The 20,867-nt window shown below is 34.8% G+C and overlaps 1 protein-coding gene and 1 long non-coding RNA gene across 3 annotated transcripts; one reads left to right on the forward strand and one right to left on the reverse strand.

Annotated features, from left to right (window-relative positions):
- On the forward strand, nt 1-18,078 carry LOC108321387 (protein fluG). 2 transcript variants are annotated; one of them, XM_052875001.1, is made up of 18 exons: nt 1-240; nt 1,285-1,536; nt 2,945-3,011; nt 3,122-3,238; nt 3,313-3,418; nt 3,769-3,925; nt 4,014-4,109; nt 4,284-4,332; nt 7,490-7,749; nt 13,462-13,634; nt 14,266-14,386; nt 14,457-14,509; nt 14,593-14,722; nt 15,063-15,208; nt 16,027-16,215; nt 16,412-16,644; nt 17,167-17,303; nt 17,764-18,078. In XM_052875001.1, exons 1-18 carry the CDS (start codon nt 79-81, stop codon nt 17,824-17,826), a joined length of 2,511 nt encoding a protein of 836 aa, XP_052730961.1. In that variant the 5' UTR covers nt 1-78; the 3' UTR covers nt 17,827-18,078. The 2 variants fall into 2 exon arrangements, with proteins under 2 accessions (XP_052730961.1, XP_052730962.1); XM_052875002.1 differs by having other exon boundaries at nt 7,490-7,638.
- Nucleotides 15,437-16,590, reverse strand: LOC128195930 (uncharacterized). The gene is made up of 2 exons (XR_008247854.1): nt 16,452-16,590; nt 15,437-15,783 (listed from the first exon to the last, which is right to left on the reverse strand). It is a non-coding gene; the product is annotated as an uncharacterized LOC128195930 (long non-coding RNA).
- Nucleotides 18,079-20,867: the final 2,789 nt, after the last annotated feature.

The following is a 20,867-nucleotide window of genomic DNA, read 5'->3' on the forward strand; positions in this document are numbered from 1 at the left end:
TTTATAATAGTTGCATATGGCACTAAGCAGCGAGTTCTGAAGTGAGAAGCAGTGTTGACATTGAAAAACAGAGAGAGAATGGATACGAGTGAGTTGAGAAAAGCGGTGGAGGAGGTGGAACTAGTGGACGCTCATGCTCACAATATAGTTTCTCTTCACTCAAACCTTTCCTTCATCCACGCCTTTTCTGAGGCCAATGGTCAAGCGCTAACTTTCTCACCCAACTCTCTTTCTTTCAAGGTAACTTCGCCTTTACAATTTACTCTCTAACTTTCTTTCATCAACCTTCTATTGCTGTCTCAAGAACAACATTTCCTTCTGCATTTCAAATTATATTTAATTTCTATGTCTCGCAAACTTTGAGCGACATCGATTCATGCTTCTAATTATAAAAAAAAGTCAACTACTCTGAACTAATGGCTGTGTCGTCTGTGACTCTTCACTAGCTGGTCAACGCGTATTTGTTGCAGAATTTGCAATACTGTAATACACTGGTGTGTCTTTATTATTGTACTATATATTATGAGCTGAAATTTTATTGGAAGTTGCTAAATTATGAGTTATAGTCCTCGTTTAAAGAAACTCACCTGTGAGTTTGTGTTTTTCAATCAATTTTGATTACATTAAATAGTAAATTTTAAGTTTGATTTCACCTTACAACATCATTTATAAGTATAAGGTGAGATTTGCATAATTAACTAAAGGTTTATATATATATATTTTGTAAATTGATCTTATTTTTGGTTCATGTTGGACTTCCAACAAACTAACAAGAAAAGTCTTAGAGGACACCTCTAACTAATATTGCATTTGATTAATTATAATGGGTTTTGGTTTTGGCAGTTTACTAATTCTTTGGTTGGATTACATTCTGCTGTCGCTGTACTGAACACATGAAATAATCAATCCTTAGATTATATTAACAGAGATTAACATTTATTTAGTGATAATAATTTTGAAGTAAGGGGAGGAAATCAAATTAGATTAACACTTTTTCAGCTTTCTGTTCATACACAGAGCTATGCATAAAAAAGTCATTTTCTGCTTACTGTTTTATATAGTGCTTCATATGTGTAAGCAATTCAAGGTGCTTACACGAGTCAAGGTGCTGTTTCCTTGCTTCAGAGTGTCGGTGAATTTGATGGTGATTTCAGCACTCGTGCATTACTTTACTCTTCAACTTATATTTGCTAAAATATGATAAAAAAATTATTTGAGGAACTTTATTCTCAGTCTGGCTTGAATCTTATTGTAACAGCCTATTTTGTCATGTTAATATAACAGAGAAATTTAAGAGACATTGCTGAGCTGTATAGATGTGAGATATCCTTGCAAGGTGTTGAAGAATACCGTAGAGTATCTGGATTGCAATCCATCAGCTCATCATGCTTTAAAGCTGCAAGAATAGCTGCCATACTTATTGATGATGGCTTACAATTGGACAAAAAGCATGATGTAGAATGGCACAAGAGTTTTATACCTTTTGTTGGTAGAATCTTAAGAATTGAACGATTGGCCGAGGAAATCCTCGATGAGGTGAGATACGAGCACAAAGGCACTTTTAATTTGCATTATCATAATTATTAGGTATCTTAGGTAAAATTTCATTACAGTATTTCTTGGGGACAAAAAATCCTACTCTGGTATTCGTTTAATGTTACTGTTTATTTCCACGTCATTATATATGCACTAAAGACAATACTATATTCAAAGCCCTTCTCTACTGTTGAAGTTAGAGGGTTAGGCCTTCAAATTTTCAGACATCTGTGTTACTTCCTTTCTGTGCAAGCATTTTATAGAATTAAGGAAAAAACAGAAGTCTTGAAATGAGGAGAAGTACGTTTGTGTTTTGCAAGGTTCATTCTGGACCAGTAGTTTGCATATGGACTTTCACAATATGTGCATCCATTTCAAAGGCTTCATCTGCTTAGCTATTTATAGAACTTAAAGTGTTTTGGCAAATTACGTTATGCATAACTTATCAGAGAAAAGTCTTTAAATAGAGATTCCTTAGTCTTTGTTGGAAAGGAGATTTGAGCCCAATTCTCTACTGAGCTTTTTGGTGTTGTCTTCTGCTGAACATTAAAAATATACTATATTAGTATATTAAAATTCTTTTTAATATATTTTAAAACATCAAAATTAGTATCATCAATATATTTTGAAGGTATAACAGAGGAACAACATAGAAAAACCCAACAGACAATCCAAATTCATTTCCAATTCAATTATAATTTAATCAACTTTATATCACATCTTCGGTTTGGATTTTTCGAATTTTGAGTGTTAAACATCTACTTACACATATACTCTTCGAGGGAGAAAAGGAATGAAGGAACTAATAAGTGTTTTTTCCCCAACATTTTAAGATCCTATAGTATTTGACTTGAAAAAAAAAAGAGAATTTTGATCCTTATTCTATGGGAGGCTGAAATGTCCAAGACACCCCATCATGATAGCAGGCCAGAAAGTTATTTGCTTTCCGCCAGAACCAGAATTTATCAATAGAAGATGGATTCTCTACAATGCTTGATGGCTATAACTATAGCTTGTTAATGCAAGTGAAGGTCTTACAGAAACTTCGGTGACATTCTTAATTTTGGTGCTTTTTCTTATTATGATTTCCAGACATCTCCTTCCAATTGCCATCAGTTAATCATTTTCTCACCCCGAAGTGGAGACTATTATGTGGCAGTTGAGTCTAAAAGTGAATTTAGCAAATGTGAAGAAATTAAATTTTATTTGGGAAATTATTCTCATCAGTAGAAGGCTGTGAATCAAGGCCAGTGCTGATTGTTAGGAATATGTAATTGTTCAACTGTATATTTTGCAAACTCCTGTTTAATTGCATCTGTCTATTTTCAGTCTTATTTATGTTCTACCTCTCGGTCGTTCTCATTCACCTTGTTGTTATATTATCTTATATATAAATATTATGTTGAAGGGCCTGCCCGATGGATCTTCTTGGACTGTGGATTCATTTACTAAAGCATTTCTCTCAAAGTTGAAATCATATCCTTTATATGTTTTTCTCTCTATCTCCCTCCACACACATGAAGCAATTCTTCTTTAGCTGTATTAGAATATAATATTTTAGCTGTATTCCTTAGCGACGCTGTTACAGTTGCTGGTGAGATCTTTGGATTGAAAAGCATAGCTGCATACCGCAGTGGCTTAGAAATCAACACTAATGTTACTAATAACGATGCTGAGGAGGGACTAAGGCAAACATTGATTGGTAAGTATAGTGTGCAGGTTTATTTTAATATAATCTGTTTCAGGATATTCTTTCTCATCTTTCTTTACTTTCAGCTGGGAAGCCTGTCCGTATTGCAAACAAAAATCTTATTGACTACATCTTCTTACGAAGTTTGGAAGTTGCTCAATCCTATGACCTGCCAATGCAGATACACACGGGGTATTGGATAATTTTAAATTGTTTGATACTTTTACATATAATGATGTCCGAGTATTTTGGGGGAAATATATTTTGGAATTTCAAAAAATTACTCAGCTAGCATTAATTGAAATACTTTGATTTCTATGTGCTTAACAGAACCTTGTTAGTAAGGTTACTTGAACAACAAAGCATATTGAGCTGTGACTATCTTACATTTTGGTCTCAAAACATCACAGATGTTAGTTAGGTGAAATTAGTTTGCGTCTTGTCCACTTCTAGGATCTACCACACTTTTCCTAAATGTTAAAGATACGTTTTCTTTTCCTATTCCCAGCTTTAGGATACTAATTTGTTCTTTTGTTCGATAGGTTTGGGGATAAAGATTTGGATATGCGACTCTCCAATCCTCTTCATCTACGTGCAGTTCTTGAGGACAAGAGATATTCAAAGTCTCGGATTGTGCTTTTGCATGCATCCTATCCATTCTCAAGGGAAGCGTCATATCTAGCCTCTGTTTACTCACAGGCAAACATTTTACAACTCAATCAATGGCTTGGTATTAGTATATTTGAGTTACTGGATAACTGGCTTGTAGCACAATCTTCTCTTTCAGGTCTACCTTGATTTTGGGCTGGCAATTCCAAAGTTGAGTGTACATGGGATGATTTCTTCAATGAAAGAGCTATTAGAATTGGCTCCACTAAATAAGGTGACTATAACAAAATAAATTGAATGTTATGTGTAAATTGCAAAGGAATAAGAATTTTATAATGAAATTAGAATCTTCTTGAATTGGGTTATCCAATGAAACATTTAAATCACAAGATAATGACTTTCTGGCCACGACATTTGCTATCTCACGAGAATAAACTTTGCAATGCAGGTGATGTTCAGTACTGATGGCTATGCATTTCCTGAAACATTTTACTTAGGTTGGTTAATATACTATTACACCTAATATAAATATTATACTTAAATGCTTTGTTATGGTATTTAAGTATCTTACTTTATTTGTCCCATAACATATGCAGTTTCCTTTGCTGACTCTTAAAATTTCTACACCTAGGTTGGCCACACCCAAGGAAAATATACATAGACTTTTTCAGAAAGTCTTAGTCCCTATGTAACGACTAACTACTTTTATTTTTAAACTTCTTCCTATAATATACTTTCCAACTCCTCTCATTACTTTCCTGCTTAACAGTTTCTTAGCCCTATGGTTTTGTTTCCTCCAACTTTTGATCCATATGTTGTGTTTGGTGTCCTCATACACACGTTGTTGTCTATGCCAGTTGAAGCTTGGATATTACCAATACTTTTGTAGGTATATGCACATGAAACTATCCCACTTCCTCCTTGATACCGAAAACTAGATGTAGTATCTGGTGTGAAGAACCATCTACCTAATGTGAATCTGGTAGAATACTAAAAGTCTATGAGAGGAGGAAAAAGAATTAATAGGGTTGTTAAGGGGTTAGGAGGATACTGAGGTGTTTGTAACTGTTAGTAACAGTTAGTTAGAGGGAGGGTAGCCTATTTAAGAGGCTGAGGAACTCTTGTACATTTTTCAGTTTTGTTAATTCTTTTGTATGGACAGGACGTCTTTGTCCTTTGGAGGGAGAGAGCTCCTGTGAAGGCCTTGTGTGTGTACATTGTTACTGGTTATAGAAGAAATATACAGTCTTTTCTTTTCTGTGCGATTGTGTGTGGTGTGGGAGGAATGTATAGATTTCTTTATCAAAGAAACCTATCAGAGTCTCTCATAGCTTCCTCCACATCCTGTGCAATTTCCATGACTCGAATCAAATTTTTTGGATCAGGTCACTTAATTCAATTCTAGATATTAGCTTGCAACCCTGCATAGAAATATCCCAAGAGTTTATGTTATGTATATATAGAACTTGTGATGCCAATATTTCAAACTCCTAGGTGTAATCGTCCACCTTTCCATTGTGTCTTATGGCTGCTAATCTTTCAAACACAGTACTATTGTCCCTACCTCTGAATCATGTATTCAACATGTTGGAAACTCTTCCCGATATGGGTTCTTGGATCTGATGCCAAAATTCAAGCTAGTGACTTGTGCTTCCTCCCATACTAATGATAACCAAATTTAATTTTCCGTTTGAGTGAAATTCTGCAGTTCAAAAAAAAAAATCAGCTCTTGCTATCCACTCTAATGGATCACTTCCTTCGAATGTAGGCAATTCCACCTGTATAGCCCGTGACCTCAACAATATTTCTCCCTCCTAATCAAATCTGATACCATGCACATATCTTTCTTCCTTCTTGTCATTGTTGTTGACTGAATTCTCCCCACCTTCTTTCACTTCTTTGATGTTCGGTAGCTTTCTTTCATAATAGACAAATCTACTTTGAATTCTACAACAACCTTTCCTTGTTCTCTGGCCCATCTTTCCAACATTGATAGGAACCCAAAACTAACAAGAGAAAGAAGAGTAATATTTCTTCATTGAAACTACTGAAAAGAACACAAAAATAGGAGAGCACTCTCTCCTCCAAGGGTCCCTTCACAAAGGGCTGAAGCTCAATCTACAAATTTTCACTCCCCCTTCTCCTCTCTTATACATGACAATATATAGACTTTTACAAAAGGTCTCCATCTCATTTCACATAACAACCAACTGTTAACCAATTAATTATTTCTATTTTTATTTCTCTTCCTACAGTATACTTTCCAGACCCCTCTCTTTTTCCCTTGCCTATCAAACATAGTCAACTTTTCGTTATATCCATTCAGAATCTAACCCTTTATGTATTATTCAACAATTATCCACTCATAACGCAAGCACCAAAATACAAAGGAATTACTTCTTTTCACACAAGCATTCCCTGTCACAACTAACTGTTATCCTTCACTTGAAAAGGATTCTTCTGAATGAGAGAAGATTTTATTCAATAAATTTATTTTGAAACAATATATCAACATCTGTATATAGAGAATTCTAACCCTGAAGTATTGATTACAAAGTGATCTCTAGAATCTTCCAACATCTAACAATACACTTAGTATTCTATTAATAACACTTCCCACACCCCAACATCCCCTTCCCTCCACCCTGCTCCTCAAGTTGGTGAATGGATGTGGAAAGTTCATTAAGGTTTATGAAAGAAAGAAGTGGAAAATTCTCTTGGGATCACAGGCACACACCCAATGATTATGATCTTAACCGAAAGATTCTTTCTTGGTTTTGGAGGGGAGAAAAAGGGAGAATATAGAGGAGAGGGGGAGCACGTGTAGGGGGTATGAGAATTTTGGGAAATTGGGAGTGAGGTCAGAGTATATGATTTGTGGAGTTTTTTTTTCTTCTCCTCTGTTTCGTTAAGAGAGAGTGAGCAATAACAAATTATTTCACCTTTGTCTCTATTTCTGTCTTTGGTGCTATAAGTATGTCATTCCCAACTTGGTTGTGAGATCATGAAATCATTCTATGGATGACTTTTGGTAAATAGATTTGCTAACTGTTGCACATATGGGACATAAGAAGTAGTAATAAGGTCAATTCTTAACATGGTATGAAGTCTCACATTAACAAAAGAAAGGTCAATTTACAATATATAAGTAGGTGCAAACCAAAGTCCACTTCTTAACAATGCTAACGTTAGGGTTGAGTTAGGCTGAAAGTCTACTTCTTGACATGGTATGAAGTCCACATCGGCTAGAGATAACACTAATTTACATTATATAAGTGGGTGCAAACCTCACCTTACAAGCTGATTTTGTAAGGTTAAATTAGACTTAAAGTCTAGTTCTTAACAACGCTAATGCTGGAAACTCCCAAGGTGCATGTAATGTGCTAACTTCAAAGGCGTAGATGGATATATCATATTTAAGATTTTATGATGATTTCAATTTATGAGCCTTTGAATATTTTTTAGCTCGTAACTTCTTTTGAAACCTTAGGATTAGAATGTGATGCACAACTTGATGTCATGAATTAATGCTTGAATTTCTTGTCTATGAAAAATGAGAACAACATTATCTCTTTGTGGCTTTTGCTGATTTTGAAATTTTTTAACTCATGGTGTAAATATTACTGGTTAAAGCTATGAGTTATTCTTTTACAGGTGCAAAGAAGTCTCGTGAAGTTGTTTTCTCTGTTCTACGTGATGCATGCATTGATGGTGATCTCTCAGTTCCTGAAGCTGTGGAAGCTGCAAAGGACATCTTTGCAAGAAATGCAATTCATTTCTACAAGATTACTCCAGCTAACAAGGTTATCAATTCACATAGTAATTTGTCCCAAAATTTGAGTGGTGACTTAGCCATTGATGTCTCACTTGTTCGTGTCATGTGGGTTGATGGTGCTGGACAACACAGATGTCGTGTGAGTCACCCTCAAGGGCTTTTTTCTTTTTATTTCATTGTTCTTTGAGTTTTCTAATTTTAGGTCCATTTATTATTCTGTTTACATTTGGAATCAATCTAAATTGCATGGTTCTCATGCCAATCATATTGTATATAGTTAGTTTCATGTGTTTTCTTGGATATCGTGTGGCAAGAGAAAAAGATGAAATCTATCCTAGAAAAGAATAAGTTGAAAATAAGACTTATTTTATTATTCTCAATCATAAAAAATACATTCTCATACCCTCTATTTGTAATAATCTAGTTCTCCTAGAAAGGGAAATAGGGAAACTAGGAAAAATAAAATAAAATAAAAGATTATGTATCTATTTTCTCTAATTAGGAAGATTCTAAAGATATTATCTCAAATTACAACACTCCCCCTCAAGTTGGTAAATGAATATATTCTGTTTACATTTGGAATCAATCTAAATTGCATGGTTCTCATGCCAATCATATTGTATATAGTTAGTTTCATGTGTTTTCTTGGATATCGTGTGGCAAGAGAAAAAGATGAAATCTATCCTAGAAAAGAATAAGTTGAAAATAAGACTTATTTTATTATTCTCAATCATAAAAAATACATTCTCATACCCTCTATTTGTAATAATCTAGTTCTCCTAGAAAGGGAAATAGGGAAACTAGGAAAAATAAAATAAAATAAAAGATTATGTATCTATTTTCTCTAATTAGGAAGATTCTAAAGATATTATCTCAAATTACAACACTCCCCCTCAAGTTGGTAAATGAATATATTCTGTTTACATTTGGAATCAATCTAAATTGCATGGTTCTCATGCCAATCATATTGTATATAGTTAGTTTCATGTGTTTTCTTGGATATCGTGTGGCAAGAGAAAAAGATGAAATCTATCCTAGAAAAGAATAAGTTGAAAATAAGACTTATTTTATTATTCTCAATCATAAAAAATACATTCTCATACTCTCTATTTGTAATAATCTAGTTCTCCTAGAAAGGGAAATAGGGAAACTAGGAAAAATAAAATAAAATAAAAGATTATGTATCTATTTTCTCTAATTAGGAAGATTCTAAAGATATTATCTCAAATTACAACACTCCCCCTCAAGTTGGTAAATGAATATCAATCATTCCCAACTTGCCTACAAGATCTTGAAATCTACCCAGAGGAAGCCCTTTTGTAAAAATATCTGCTATTTGAAGTTCTGTAGGAACATGAGTTGTAATCACAAAGCCTCTGTCAAGATTATCTTTGATGAAATGTCTGTCAATTTCAATGTCTTTGGTTTTGTCATGCTGTACTGGATTATGGGCTATGCTCATAGCAGACTTATTGTCACAGTGTAGTTGCACCGGGTGTTCCACTTTGACTTTAAGATCATCCAAAATGATTTTAATCCAGAGTCCTTCACACATTCCTTGAGTAAGGGCTCGAAATTCAGCTTTATCACTAGAACGGGATACTCTATCTTGCTTTTTGCTTCTCCATGTTACCAAACTATCTCCAGAAGTTGATTTTCTGGCAGTAATAGAACCTGCATAGTCAGCATCAATATATATCTTCATAGTCAATGTGCCTTCCCTTTTGAATAATAGCCCATTTCTTGGATTTGACTTCAAGTATTGGAGAATTTTGTCAACTGCTTGCATGTGTCTCTCTCTTGGATCATGCATAAATTGGCTCACTACACTAACTGCATAACCAATGTCTGGTCTTGTGTGTGATAGATAAATCAATTTTCCCACCAATCTCTAATATTCGGCCTTCTCTACAGGAGCACTTTCTTCACTTCCAATTCTGTGATTCTGTTCTATAGGAACTGTTGAGGTTCTACATCCTAGCTTTCCTGTTTCTTTGAGGAAATCAAGTATATATTTCCTTTGGAAGATGAAAATTCCGTTCTTGGAGTAGGCAACCTCTATTCCAAGAAAATATTTGAGTTTTCCTAGGTCTTTCATTTCAGATTGAGCTGTCAATTTTTCTTTTAATGCCAATTTTTCTGTTTCATCATCTCCTGCAATAATCATATCATCCACATAGACAAGCAATAGAGTGAGTTTACCAGTAGAAGAGTGCTTTATGAATAAAGTATGATCTCCTTGGCTTTGTCTGTATCCCAAGGAAACCATTGCTTTTGTAAATCTTCCAAACCATGCTCTAGGGGATTGCTTAAGACCATACAATGCTTTCTTCAGGAGGCATACCTTGTTTCTTTCATTTTTCACTTCAAAACCTGGGGGAATCTCCATGTACACTTCCTCATCTAGATTTCCATGAAGAAAGACATTCTTCACATCCAGCTGGTGTAAGTCTCATCCAAAATGGGCAGCCAAATCAAGAATAACTCGAACTGTATTCATCCTTGCCACTAGGGCAAATGTCTCCTCATAATCAATCCCATATGTTTGGGTATATCCTTTTGCCACCAATCTAGCTTTATATCTTTCTATTGTCCCATCTGCCTTATGTTTCACTGTGAATATCCATCTACACCCTACCTTCTTGTCTCTTGGCTTATCAACAATCTCCCAAGTTGAATTTCTTTCTAATGCATTCATCTCTTCTTTCATGGCTTGATTCCAATGTTCAAGTTTCATGGCCTCCTGGATTGAGGTAGGAATTTCTGTGGCATCAACGGCAGCAATAAAACTTTTGTGCTTATCAGAGAGATTGTTAGTGCAAACATACTGAGAAATAGGATATTTAGTACATGATCTTCTTCCCTTTCTCAATGCAATGGGTAAATCCTCAGTAATACTTACCTCTTCCTCATTGATATCTTCAGGGATACTCACCTCCGGATTAGACAATTTTTCTTGCTCGAGAGTCGAAGTGGGTTGTTCTCTTTTTTCATATTTTTTGCCAAAAAATTTGTCTTCCTCTTCTTCCTCATTGTGGACTATGGTAGCTTCATTGTTCAGGTCTTGGGCATCCTGCAAAGACAAACATGGTAATGACAAGAAGGAGAGTTCATCCACTTCAAGTGCTTTCTCCCCTTGAAGTGGTGGACTGACATAAAAGGATTTTGTTTCATGAAAGGTGACATCCATGGTGATAAAGACGCGACGACTCTGAGGATGATAACATTTGTACCCTTTTTTATTAGAAGGATACCCAATAAAGGCACATTTAAGAGCTCTGGGATCTAATTTACCATGTTTAGGATGATGAGAGTGAACAATAACAACACATCCAAAGACTCGACTAGGTAGACTTGTTATTAGGGAAGAAGAAGGAACAAAAGACAATAGAGACTCTATACGACTAATGCCATTTAAGATACGAGTGGGTAACCTGTTGATGAGATATGTGACAGTTAACACAGCTTCTCCCCAGTAATTTTTTGTAACAAACATTTGAAAAAGAAGAGCTCTAGTTACTTCAAGAAGATGACAATTCTTTCTTTCAGCAACCCCATTTTGTTGAGGGGTATTAACACAGGTTAGTACATGAACAATACCATTATGAGACAAAAAATTGAGAAATTCATGATTCACATATTCAGTACCATTATCGGACCTAATTCTTTTGATATTTTTTCCAAATTGAGTTTGGACAAGACGGAAAAAATTAACAAAAATTTGAAAAACTTCGGATTTATTTTCCATAAGGTATGTCCACGTGACACGGGTACAATCGTCAATAAAGGTAACGAACCATTTGACTCTGGAAATAGAATCTATGACAGGACCCCAAACATCAGAGTGAATTAAATAAAATGGAGAAATACTCTTTTTATTACTAATAGAATAAGATGCACGATGGTGTTTTGAAATTGACAAATATCACAATTAAAAGACTCAATAGATTCCTTGGTAAACAAATGGGGAAACAAGGACTTGATAAGACTAAATGAAGGATGCCCAAGCCTTTGATGATGTAACCATATTTGAGATTTTGCCTACGTCTCAGATGTAGCTTGTTGACTCATGATTTGTGTGTTGCTTTGGTCATCAAACTCTAAATGAAGGATCCGAGTTTCTTCTCCTCTTACCATAAGAAAAACTTCTGACAGGGGTGGTAATTTTTCTCTTCCAAAAATTTGAACCCAGATTGGGTCGTATTCATGATTCAGGCCCTGGAGAAATTTAAAGATTTTTTCCCCTTCAATGAATTCAGCAAGAGCAGCAACATCTGTTTTACACATCTTTATTGTTTTGATCTGATCGAGTTCCATCCAAAGACCATTTAGGATTCTGTGATATTCTGATACGGAAGGGGAGCCCTGTTTTGTATTAAATATCCTGTTCTTGAGGTCATAGTAAGCAGCAAGATCCTTTTTTAAAGAAAAAGTACTCTGTAAATCATCCCATATTTCTTTTGCAGAAGAATGAAACATATAATTTTTCCTTATCTCAGGAATCATGGATTGCCACATCCAAGTCATAATTAATGAATCTTCCTTGTCCCAAATTGAAAAATGAGGATCGTCTGGTCCTGGTGCTCCTCCATCTATGTGATCAAGTTTTGAACGACCCTTGAGAATCCTTAGAATAAATTGGCTCCATTGTAAGTAATTCTGACCATCCAACCAAGAGGTACTTCCTATATTTGGTAGGTCATTAGGTACCCCCAAAGGAATACTTTTTTCTTCAGACATCCCGTACCCAAGAAAAAAGAGAGCAAAAACTTCAAACTCAGATCTACTCAAAGGCCAAACGGGTCGTCACCAACCCTAAAAACAGACTCAGGAGGCTCCGGTGACTCTTCTGTGGCGGCGACGGCCAGTGGGTCACACCGAGAAAAAAGGAGCAAAACTTAAAACTCAGATCTATTCAAATACAGCCAAAATGAGTCGTCACCGACCCTAGGAATAGACTCAGGGGGCTCCGACGACCCTGTTTGTGGCGGCGGCGGCGAGTGGGTCTCGCTGGAGGTGGGCACGAGGGCTACACGGTGGCGACTCCTCTCACGGAGCGACTTCCGGCCTTTTGATCGCCGGTGTTGGGCACACCTTTCTGCCCTATCAACGACCCCAACCGACGACGACGGTGGTCGAACAGCAGCGGCGGTGCGACTTGTTGCAGCGGAATCGAGCCCCAAGATCAGGAGCTCTGACACCAAGTTATATTAGATGCGGAAGTCTTTTTCTTATCCATCTCCACCTGGACTTTAAGCCTAACTCAACCCCACAAAACCGGCTTGTAGGGTGAGGTTTTCACCCACTTATAAACTATGAATTGGCCTTATCTCTAGTCGATGTGAGACTTCCAACAGAATACTTGCTATCATTTTGCACTAAGACAAAGTTTCAATTGCATTATTGTTGACACAGTGAACATAAAAGTACTCAGAAATAATGTTGGATGCTAGATACATTTTCAATCTCTAGAGAAATTTCGGAAACAAGTTGACTGACTTCAGGTTTATGTCACAAGTGAAAAAATAAAATGAAAATGCCCCCTCCCCACTGAATTGACTGAGACATTATCTCCAAATGCAAATATAATTAGAAATCACATTAAATGTTTTTTACACTTTGCCGTCCTTTCACCTTTTGTTCTAAAACTTGAAATACAGAATACTGAATCACTTTCTTGGAAGTTCTAATGCTGCATCTCTCATTCCTTGTGCACATACTGGGCTTGCAAATTTTTTGTCTTTAGGAACTTGAACTTCTGGCTGTACAGGCCTGGAAAAGTTTGGTTCAGCTGGTTTATAAATTCTTTTCTTAAAATTACATCTTGAGATGGAGTTGTGTTTTATTTCAGGCTGTTCCTAAAAAGCGTTTCAATGATGTGGTTGTTAAGAACGGGGTTGGTTTAGCGTTTGCGGTTATGGGATTCTCTTCTCAAATGGATGGACCTGCAGAGGGGTCTGGTCTAACTGCAGTTGGTGAAACAAGATTAGTGCCTGATTTGTCTACTCTAAGGAGAATTCCCTGGTAAGTACTGCTTTTCTTTACAGGATATGAGCTTTTTCATAAATTAAACTTCTTTTTCAATTGATTCTCAAGTTATCAAACATATAATGTTCTCCAATTAATTAACGAGGGAAAAGCTGAAAGGAAAATTTGTTTCCATTTAAAGTCTCTCCTTGCCAATGTAAGATATACTTGTTTATGCGTACTATAACCGTTTTCAGTCTTTATGAATTGTATGAAGAAGTCAAAACAATGAGCCTTCCAGTTTCCCTCTCTCAATTGGCTTTCCCTCTCTCAATTGGCAACTACCATTTTGTTATCTAATGTCATTGAAGCTGTGACCAGATATTTTTGGATTATTGTCCTATATTTTTCTCTTACATGTGTCAGTTTCTCATTTCATTTTATATCAGAAATTATTTTACTGCTCATGTTTTGTTTATCTTATTTCTTTTCTTTTCTTCTTTCTGTTAAATAAATTTTGTATTTAATTGTTGCCTTGTTTATTAAGTAAATAGTAATTGCATCATTGCATGGATCAAGTGTCTTCTGGAATGGAAATCGTCTTAAGCTGTAGTTTTTTTTTTTCAGAAATATATTCTTCAGAAGATAGATACAATTTTGTGAACTAATGCATCTCTCTTTTGAATAGGAATAAAAAAGATGAAATGGTTTTAGCTGATATGTGTATTAAACCTGGTGAAGCTTGGGAATATTGTCCAAGAGATGTCCTAAGAAGAGCTTCTAAAATTCTGAAAGATGAATTTGACTTGGTACGAAGTTGAGTTCATCTTATCTGTTGAGAAGTATAGGATGTTTAACTTTTTCTTCTTCCACTTCCAGGAAATGAATGCAGGATTTGAGAATGAATTTATTCTCTTAAAGATGCTAAAAAGGTATGTTATATAATGTTATCTCTGTGATCTGAATAATGCAAATTACAGACAATTTGTTAAAAATGTGGTGAAAAAATATTCAGGGAAGGTAAAGAGGAATGGGTGCCATTTGACTCGAGTCCATACTGCTCCACATCAGCATTTGATGCTGCTTCTCCCGTACTTCATGAAGTTGTTGATTCTCTTCATTCCTTGGGAATTGCAGTTGAACAGGTAAAAGGAATTGTAACATGATCAATTATAAGTGATATGGCTTTGTACTATTCTTATCTTCTGAAGATTTCTTTCACAAATGAAACCAGATTAAGGTAAAACCTAATACACCCTGTACCCAGAGTAATAGAGTGATTAACAGCGCACTACCACAACACTATATTCTTGAAACTGAGCGTAAGCTCTGAAAAGCCCATCAATTATGAATAATTTGGGGGTTTAAGCATGACCAAGTCCTCATAAGGATTATCCTTTATAGCATGTTTTAAGACATTGTCTGATACTTCTTTTCAAGCTGCAGCCCACTTTTTAAGCTTAACCTTTTCTTGTAATATCCTAGATACACGGTGAAGCTGCTAAAGGTCAGTTTGAGGTGGTTTTGAAGTATACCATTTGCACTAAAGCAGCAGACAACTTAATTTTCACCCGTGAAGTTGTTAGGGCAATTGCCAGAAAGCATGGCATGCTAGCAACTTTTATTCCAAAGTAAGTGGCAAAGTTTGTCTTAGTTTTATATGATATCTTTGTATTCAGATTTTTGAACGACAGAGAATAACAAAGTAGCATTTCAGAGCTGCTTTAAAGACTGTGCCAGCATATTTGACACCATATGGACACAATTGTATGGCGATAATGTTGTAAAAGGAGCCCCTGCTTGTTTCTTCTGTGGAGAATATTCCTGATTGTGTTACTGTGTTGATAAAAGTACCCTCATGATTTGAATATACACTATCATAACAATATCTAAGCAAGACACAATAGTTATACTTCAGGACCATTTATCTTACTACCACTTTAAAATATCCTGATTAAAATGTTAAAATATATAACTTCAGTAAATTTGTATACAATCATTTCTTTTATCATAAAATTATTAAAAGTCCATTCTTTTACAATCTAACATAAAGTCACATATCATATATGCTCTAGTGGTGTATGTTGACAACAAGTCTTTCTGGAAAGATGCTCTAATGTTATTACTTGCTGTCACTAGCTTTTGAAGAATACATCAATACTTAGACCTTTACTCATGGCCTTTCAGCTTCAAGTCTTAAAAACAACTACAAACAAAACATAATTAATGAACTCTATTACAAGACATAATTAATACTAAGAATCACTCCTAACTTTTGTAATCCCCCAACACAATTAATTATAACAAAACATTAAACATAACTAACAACATTTAACAGTCTATGTATAGACTAGTTAATAAAACATAATTGCAGCTGATGAACTATCTAAGGAAACCGTTAAAATTACTTTTGTTGGTGTAACAGAAGTTTTATCGTGACATTGTTTAGGTACGCATTAGATGATATGGGTTCTGGATCGCATGTTCATCTTAGCTTGTGGCGGAATGGCCAAAATGTATATATGGGATCTGGTACATCATCTAAGCATGGAATATCAACTTTGGGAAGAGAATTTATGGCAGGAATTCTACAACATCTTCCTTCAATCTTGGCATTTATAGCACCACTCCCTAACAGGTTGGTCTTATTCTGTGTGTTTTGACTGAAACTGATGTTATTGTATGACATTATATTGCCAGCGTTGATAAAGTTTAAGTTGTTATGAGTAAGATAGGATTCTTTTTTCCCTCTCTAACAAGCGTTATTTTAAATTGCAAATACCAAGTTTTGGAATTATGCCGCAATGTTTCTTTGTTATCTGAATTCGTGGCAGTTATGATCGATTGCAACCCAATACATGGAGTGGTGCGTACCTTTTCTGGGGAAACGAAAATAAGGAGGCTCCATTGCGAGCTTCATCTCCACCTGGAACTCTCGACGGTCTAGCCACCAACTTTGAGATGAAATCATTTGATGGTTCTGCCAATCCATACTTGGGCTTAGCTGCCATACTTGCTGCTGGCATTGATGGGCTTCGAAGGCATCTTCCTCTTCCTGAACCTGTTGGTAAGATCATATAACCTTGATTATAATGTTTAAATCAACCATGAGCTGCACAAAATATTAAAATAGTTAGCCTGGGAATAACAGTGGCTTTTGATACCAATAATGGGATATTCATGAGGGAAGATTATATATATCAAATCTAGATAAGATATTGATACCATTTTTAACCTAAAAATTCGAAATATTAGATTTATGGGTCATTTTTCTTATATGTTGTTTAATTTTGTCATTTTTTCAAAATGTGAGACTTAGTCACGCGATTATTTTCAACATTTTTATCAAATAATACAATTGCAGTGAAATACTCATTGGAGTTTTTCATCAGAATCCTAGGAAGCACAGTGGATGCTAAATTTTATTTACTTCTATCAAGTTCAATTCCAAATTTGCAGCCTTTTTTTTCCGTTTTCTCTTTCATGTTCCTTTTACCAATCTGCATAACGGTTGCATAAATTTTCGCTGGGTTCTTTCATGTTCCTTTACAAATATCAATATAAACCTCTCATTTCATGTATGAAACAGATTCAAATCCAAACCCGGAAACCCTTCAGAGATTGCCAGCATCTCTTTCTGAATCTTTGGATGCTCTCCATAAGGATGACTTCCTTAAGGAATTTATCAGCGAGAAGTTGCTAACTGCCATAAAAGCAATTCGAAAGGTATGATGTATTCGATGTAGATGCCTTTTACCCTTCATGTTAGATATATCGTTTTGGCTATTCTGCAGCGGGTTCATAAGTTAGTGATTAGCTAAGTGGAGAATCATGCATATCTCAAAGATTTGGGAAGTTTAAAACAATCTTAAGATTAAAACTTTTTTATTTACTAATAAAACTATTCATGGTAAAATATATCATAATTTTGAGAGGAATAAATCAAACATAAGAATAAGGCCTTTCTATTAATAAAACAATTTATTATAAAAAATTAATAATTATTCATAATAATTTAATTAAATTTCATTCTCAAACATAATTTTATAATTAATTTAATAGAGATATATTAGTATCAAATTTTTTGTAGGCCTTTTTATCTAAGAGATCTAAAGTATGGACCTGCTTAGGCTTTAAGCTAGTCCTCACTCTTAATTTTGATGCTTAATGTGACTTATATTATCAGGCTGAAATTGAGCATTACACCAAGCACAAGGATGCATACAAGGAACTCATTCACCGTTACTAAGCTAGTTGCCTTTTGTAGAATGCAAGTTTGGTTTGAGCACAGTTTAAGTTCTGCTGAATTCTTCGTAATGACCATTTGATGTTACTTGCTTTTACACTTGAGCTTTATGGTTCAGGGTAAAGACAGTTATGACCGTATCTGTTTTACAGCCTGTATTAACTATTATACGTTATCTTATACTATCTATTGTATGTACCTTGCTTGTATTGTTCTAGTAAGATATGAACTAATTTATGCTGTGCCTGTTGCTCACCAGGTGTAAATTAGTGAAATTACGTTTTTGATAAGTTTTTTAGAATACAAATGGAAAATAATGTATTTTTATTCAAGATTGTAACAACCCGAAAAAAAAAAAAAGACTTAGATCTAATGCTTATGAGAATTGTATTTCTTTTCTCAAGGTCTTCATTTTGTGCAAAAGCATATTAGCACTGTAGAATATTTGACTAGGAATCTCGAAACAAATATTTGATTAATGGATTATTAAATAAGATATTCTTATAATCATAGAGTTACTCTAAATAATTTTTAGGATTAAATATATTTTTGGTTCTTAAACTGAAATTAGTTCTTTTTTGATACTTTGAACTAATTTAGTTTTTTATTTTTAGAATTCTATAGATTTAATTATTTTAATCAAATTTTATTAATTTTATTTTATGTTTCAAATAACACTGATGCGAAAATGTGTCAAATAGTATAACATCTCAATTTAGTAGTATAAAACTACTAAAATGAACATTATATGGATAATGATAGAACAAGAACTACATATTGTGATGAATAAAATTATTCACCTGAAGAACAAAAGTAATTACCTATACTGCAAGCTTCACTCCCAAACTCTCGTTGAGTCAACTGCAAAAAACTATATCCTTAAGCTCACACCATTAAGGGGATAATTGCAAAAAAGAAACAATAAACAAAGACAAACTACAGAAAAACAAGGGTAAGCTAGAATATCAAAAGATTTTACATATCATTTAAAACAATGACAATATACATGCATGTTATGAATCAAACAACATAACAATTTGTCCATTCCACTTGTAACCTTTTTTACTATCTGAATAGATGCATTGATGTCGGACTCATGGGGAACCTACACCCATGTATGGTGGAGCAAACTAGCTCAGAAATAATAATAACCACATCCTCAACCACCATCAATAATACCATATACCAAGGTTAATCCGTTAAACATCTATGGCCCTAACCACTGACCATAGACTAGAACCTCCTGCTACTCTCCACGACATAATCACTCATCTCTACGTGAAATGGGGTTATTGAGAGTGTTAGGGTCATTCCCCAATCCAGGAGCCCCTACTTTAATACATAACACAACATAACCAACTTAGGATATTCTTCCTTGGAATTCCTTTCCCACATGATACTTGAAATCCGCACCTCACACATTATTTGAACATCATCATCACACCTCATACATAATCATCTTCATTACTTTATTTACATACCACATTGCATACTATCACATTGAATTCCCATATATAACATCACTAATAATCTTATAAATACTTATACCTCATCCACAATGAATCAAAACATAACTCAAAGTTATCAAGACACAAGAATGAAAAGAATAAAACAAAACTTGGACCAATTGCTCAGCGACCACGCTCGCTGGGCGACCACATTCACTACCCCACACTCTTAACTCAAATCTCTCTCAATTAAAATGTTGAACATGTATAACCAACCCCAACGGCAACCAGCAAGTTCATCAATTCTTTTTCACCATAACACCATTTAAGATATCACCTCCTTTCTTCAAAACACCATTAAAACTTCTTTATCTTAAATTCTTGAATCCTTACATTTCATGATACACACTCAAAACAGAATTGCAACACCTTAACATCCAATTACAGAACCAACATCATTCAATACAGCAAGGACATCCAATTTCATCATACCAAACATAGATCATAAAGTACAATAAAATACACATCTAATTTAACTAACAACATAATTACTCAAATTAATACTCACTCAAGTTAATAAGAAAATAACCACTAAACTTGCAAAACAATTTTAGTTAAAGATAAAACATCTAGCTTCCCTTACCTTACACCGACGATAAACAATTTTAGTTAAAGATAAACAATTTGATCAGTTCGACCTTGACTGAAAGTTTGTTCAATTTCATTGAGTCAACCTCGACCAAAATTTTACTTAATTTGGCTGAGTCGTTTCTTACCAACTTTTGCTAAGCCAACTTTTGCCAAAATTCGACAGAGTCGACAACGGCCAAAATTTAACCGAGTCGTCCTCAAATGAAATTTGGTAGAATTCGACCGAGCCTTTCCAAACGTTGAGACGAGCCTGCCCAAGATGAAATCGAGATTGAATGGCCTTGGTTCAACAATGTTGAGATGGATCGACCCAGACGCAACATCAAGATAGACTGGTTCAAGAAGAAGGTTGGGAGGGGTTGACAACAGTTGAACATGTGTCAAACTAATTCACATGGACATGAAATTGAGATGGATTAGCTTGGGTTGGAGATAGAGACGGGATGACCTGGGTCGATGGGTGAGACAGTTTATGATTGATGGTTTTCACCTGTTATAATAAGTCGTCATAGAAACCTATTTTTTTCAACTAGTGCATGTAACAAAAGGAAGCAACGTGAAAATGACCCTGCATTAAGCACCCAAAAAGTTATCATGAATGACTATCACAATCATCTTTACTTCAATCATACATAACAAATAATATAAATATATCATCATACCACACGATCATTTAATATACTAATAATTGCAACTCGTTTATGCGCACAACAAGAATCAAACACATGATCACTAATCCACAACAAAAAAACTCTAATCATTTGTTACCCTTTACTTTTGCAATACTTATGTTTTATTATTTTAAATAATGACGTCCACACCACTGCCTTTTTATAAATATTTTATTTCCATAAATATTTTACCCTTTAACTTTTTTTTTTGAGATACAGAGGAGATTTATGTTTTGTGATTAGGGGTGCCCCAAAAATATCCATTCACGTCAAA

The sequence above is a fragment of the Vigna angularis genome, chromosome 3, assembly GCF_016808095.1.
Source record: "Vigna angularis cultivar LongXiaoDou No.4 chromosome 3, ASM1680809v1, whole genome shotgun sequence".
Lineage (NCBI taxonomy): Eukaryota > Viridiplantae > Streptophyta > Magnoliopsida > Fabales > Fabaceae > Vigna > Vigna angularis.

Coding starts and splice junctions, on each gene's coding strand:
- LOC108321387 (XM_052875001.1), top strand. CDS start 79: ATGGATACGAGTGAGTTGAGAAAAGCGGTGGAGGAGGTGGAACTAGTG. Junction 3,239..3,312: donor ACTAAGGCAAACATTGATTG/GTAAGTATAGTG, acceptor CTTTACTTTCAG/CTGGGAAGCCTGTCCGTATT. Junction 16,645..17,166: donor TCCTCTTCCTGAACCTGTTG/GTAAGATCATAT, acceptor TGTATGAAACAG/ATTCAAATCCAAACCCGGAA.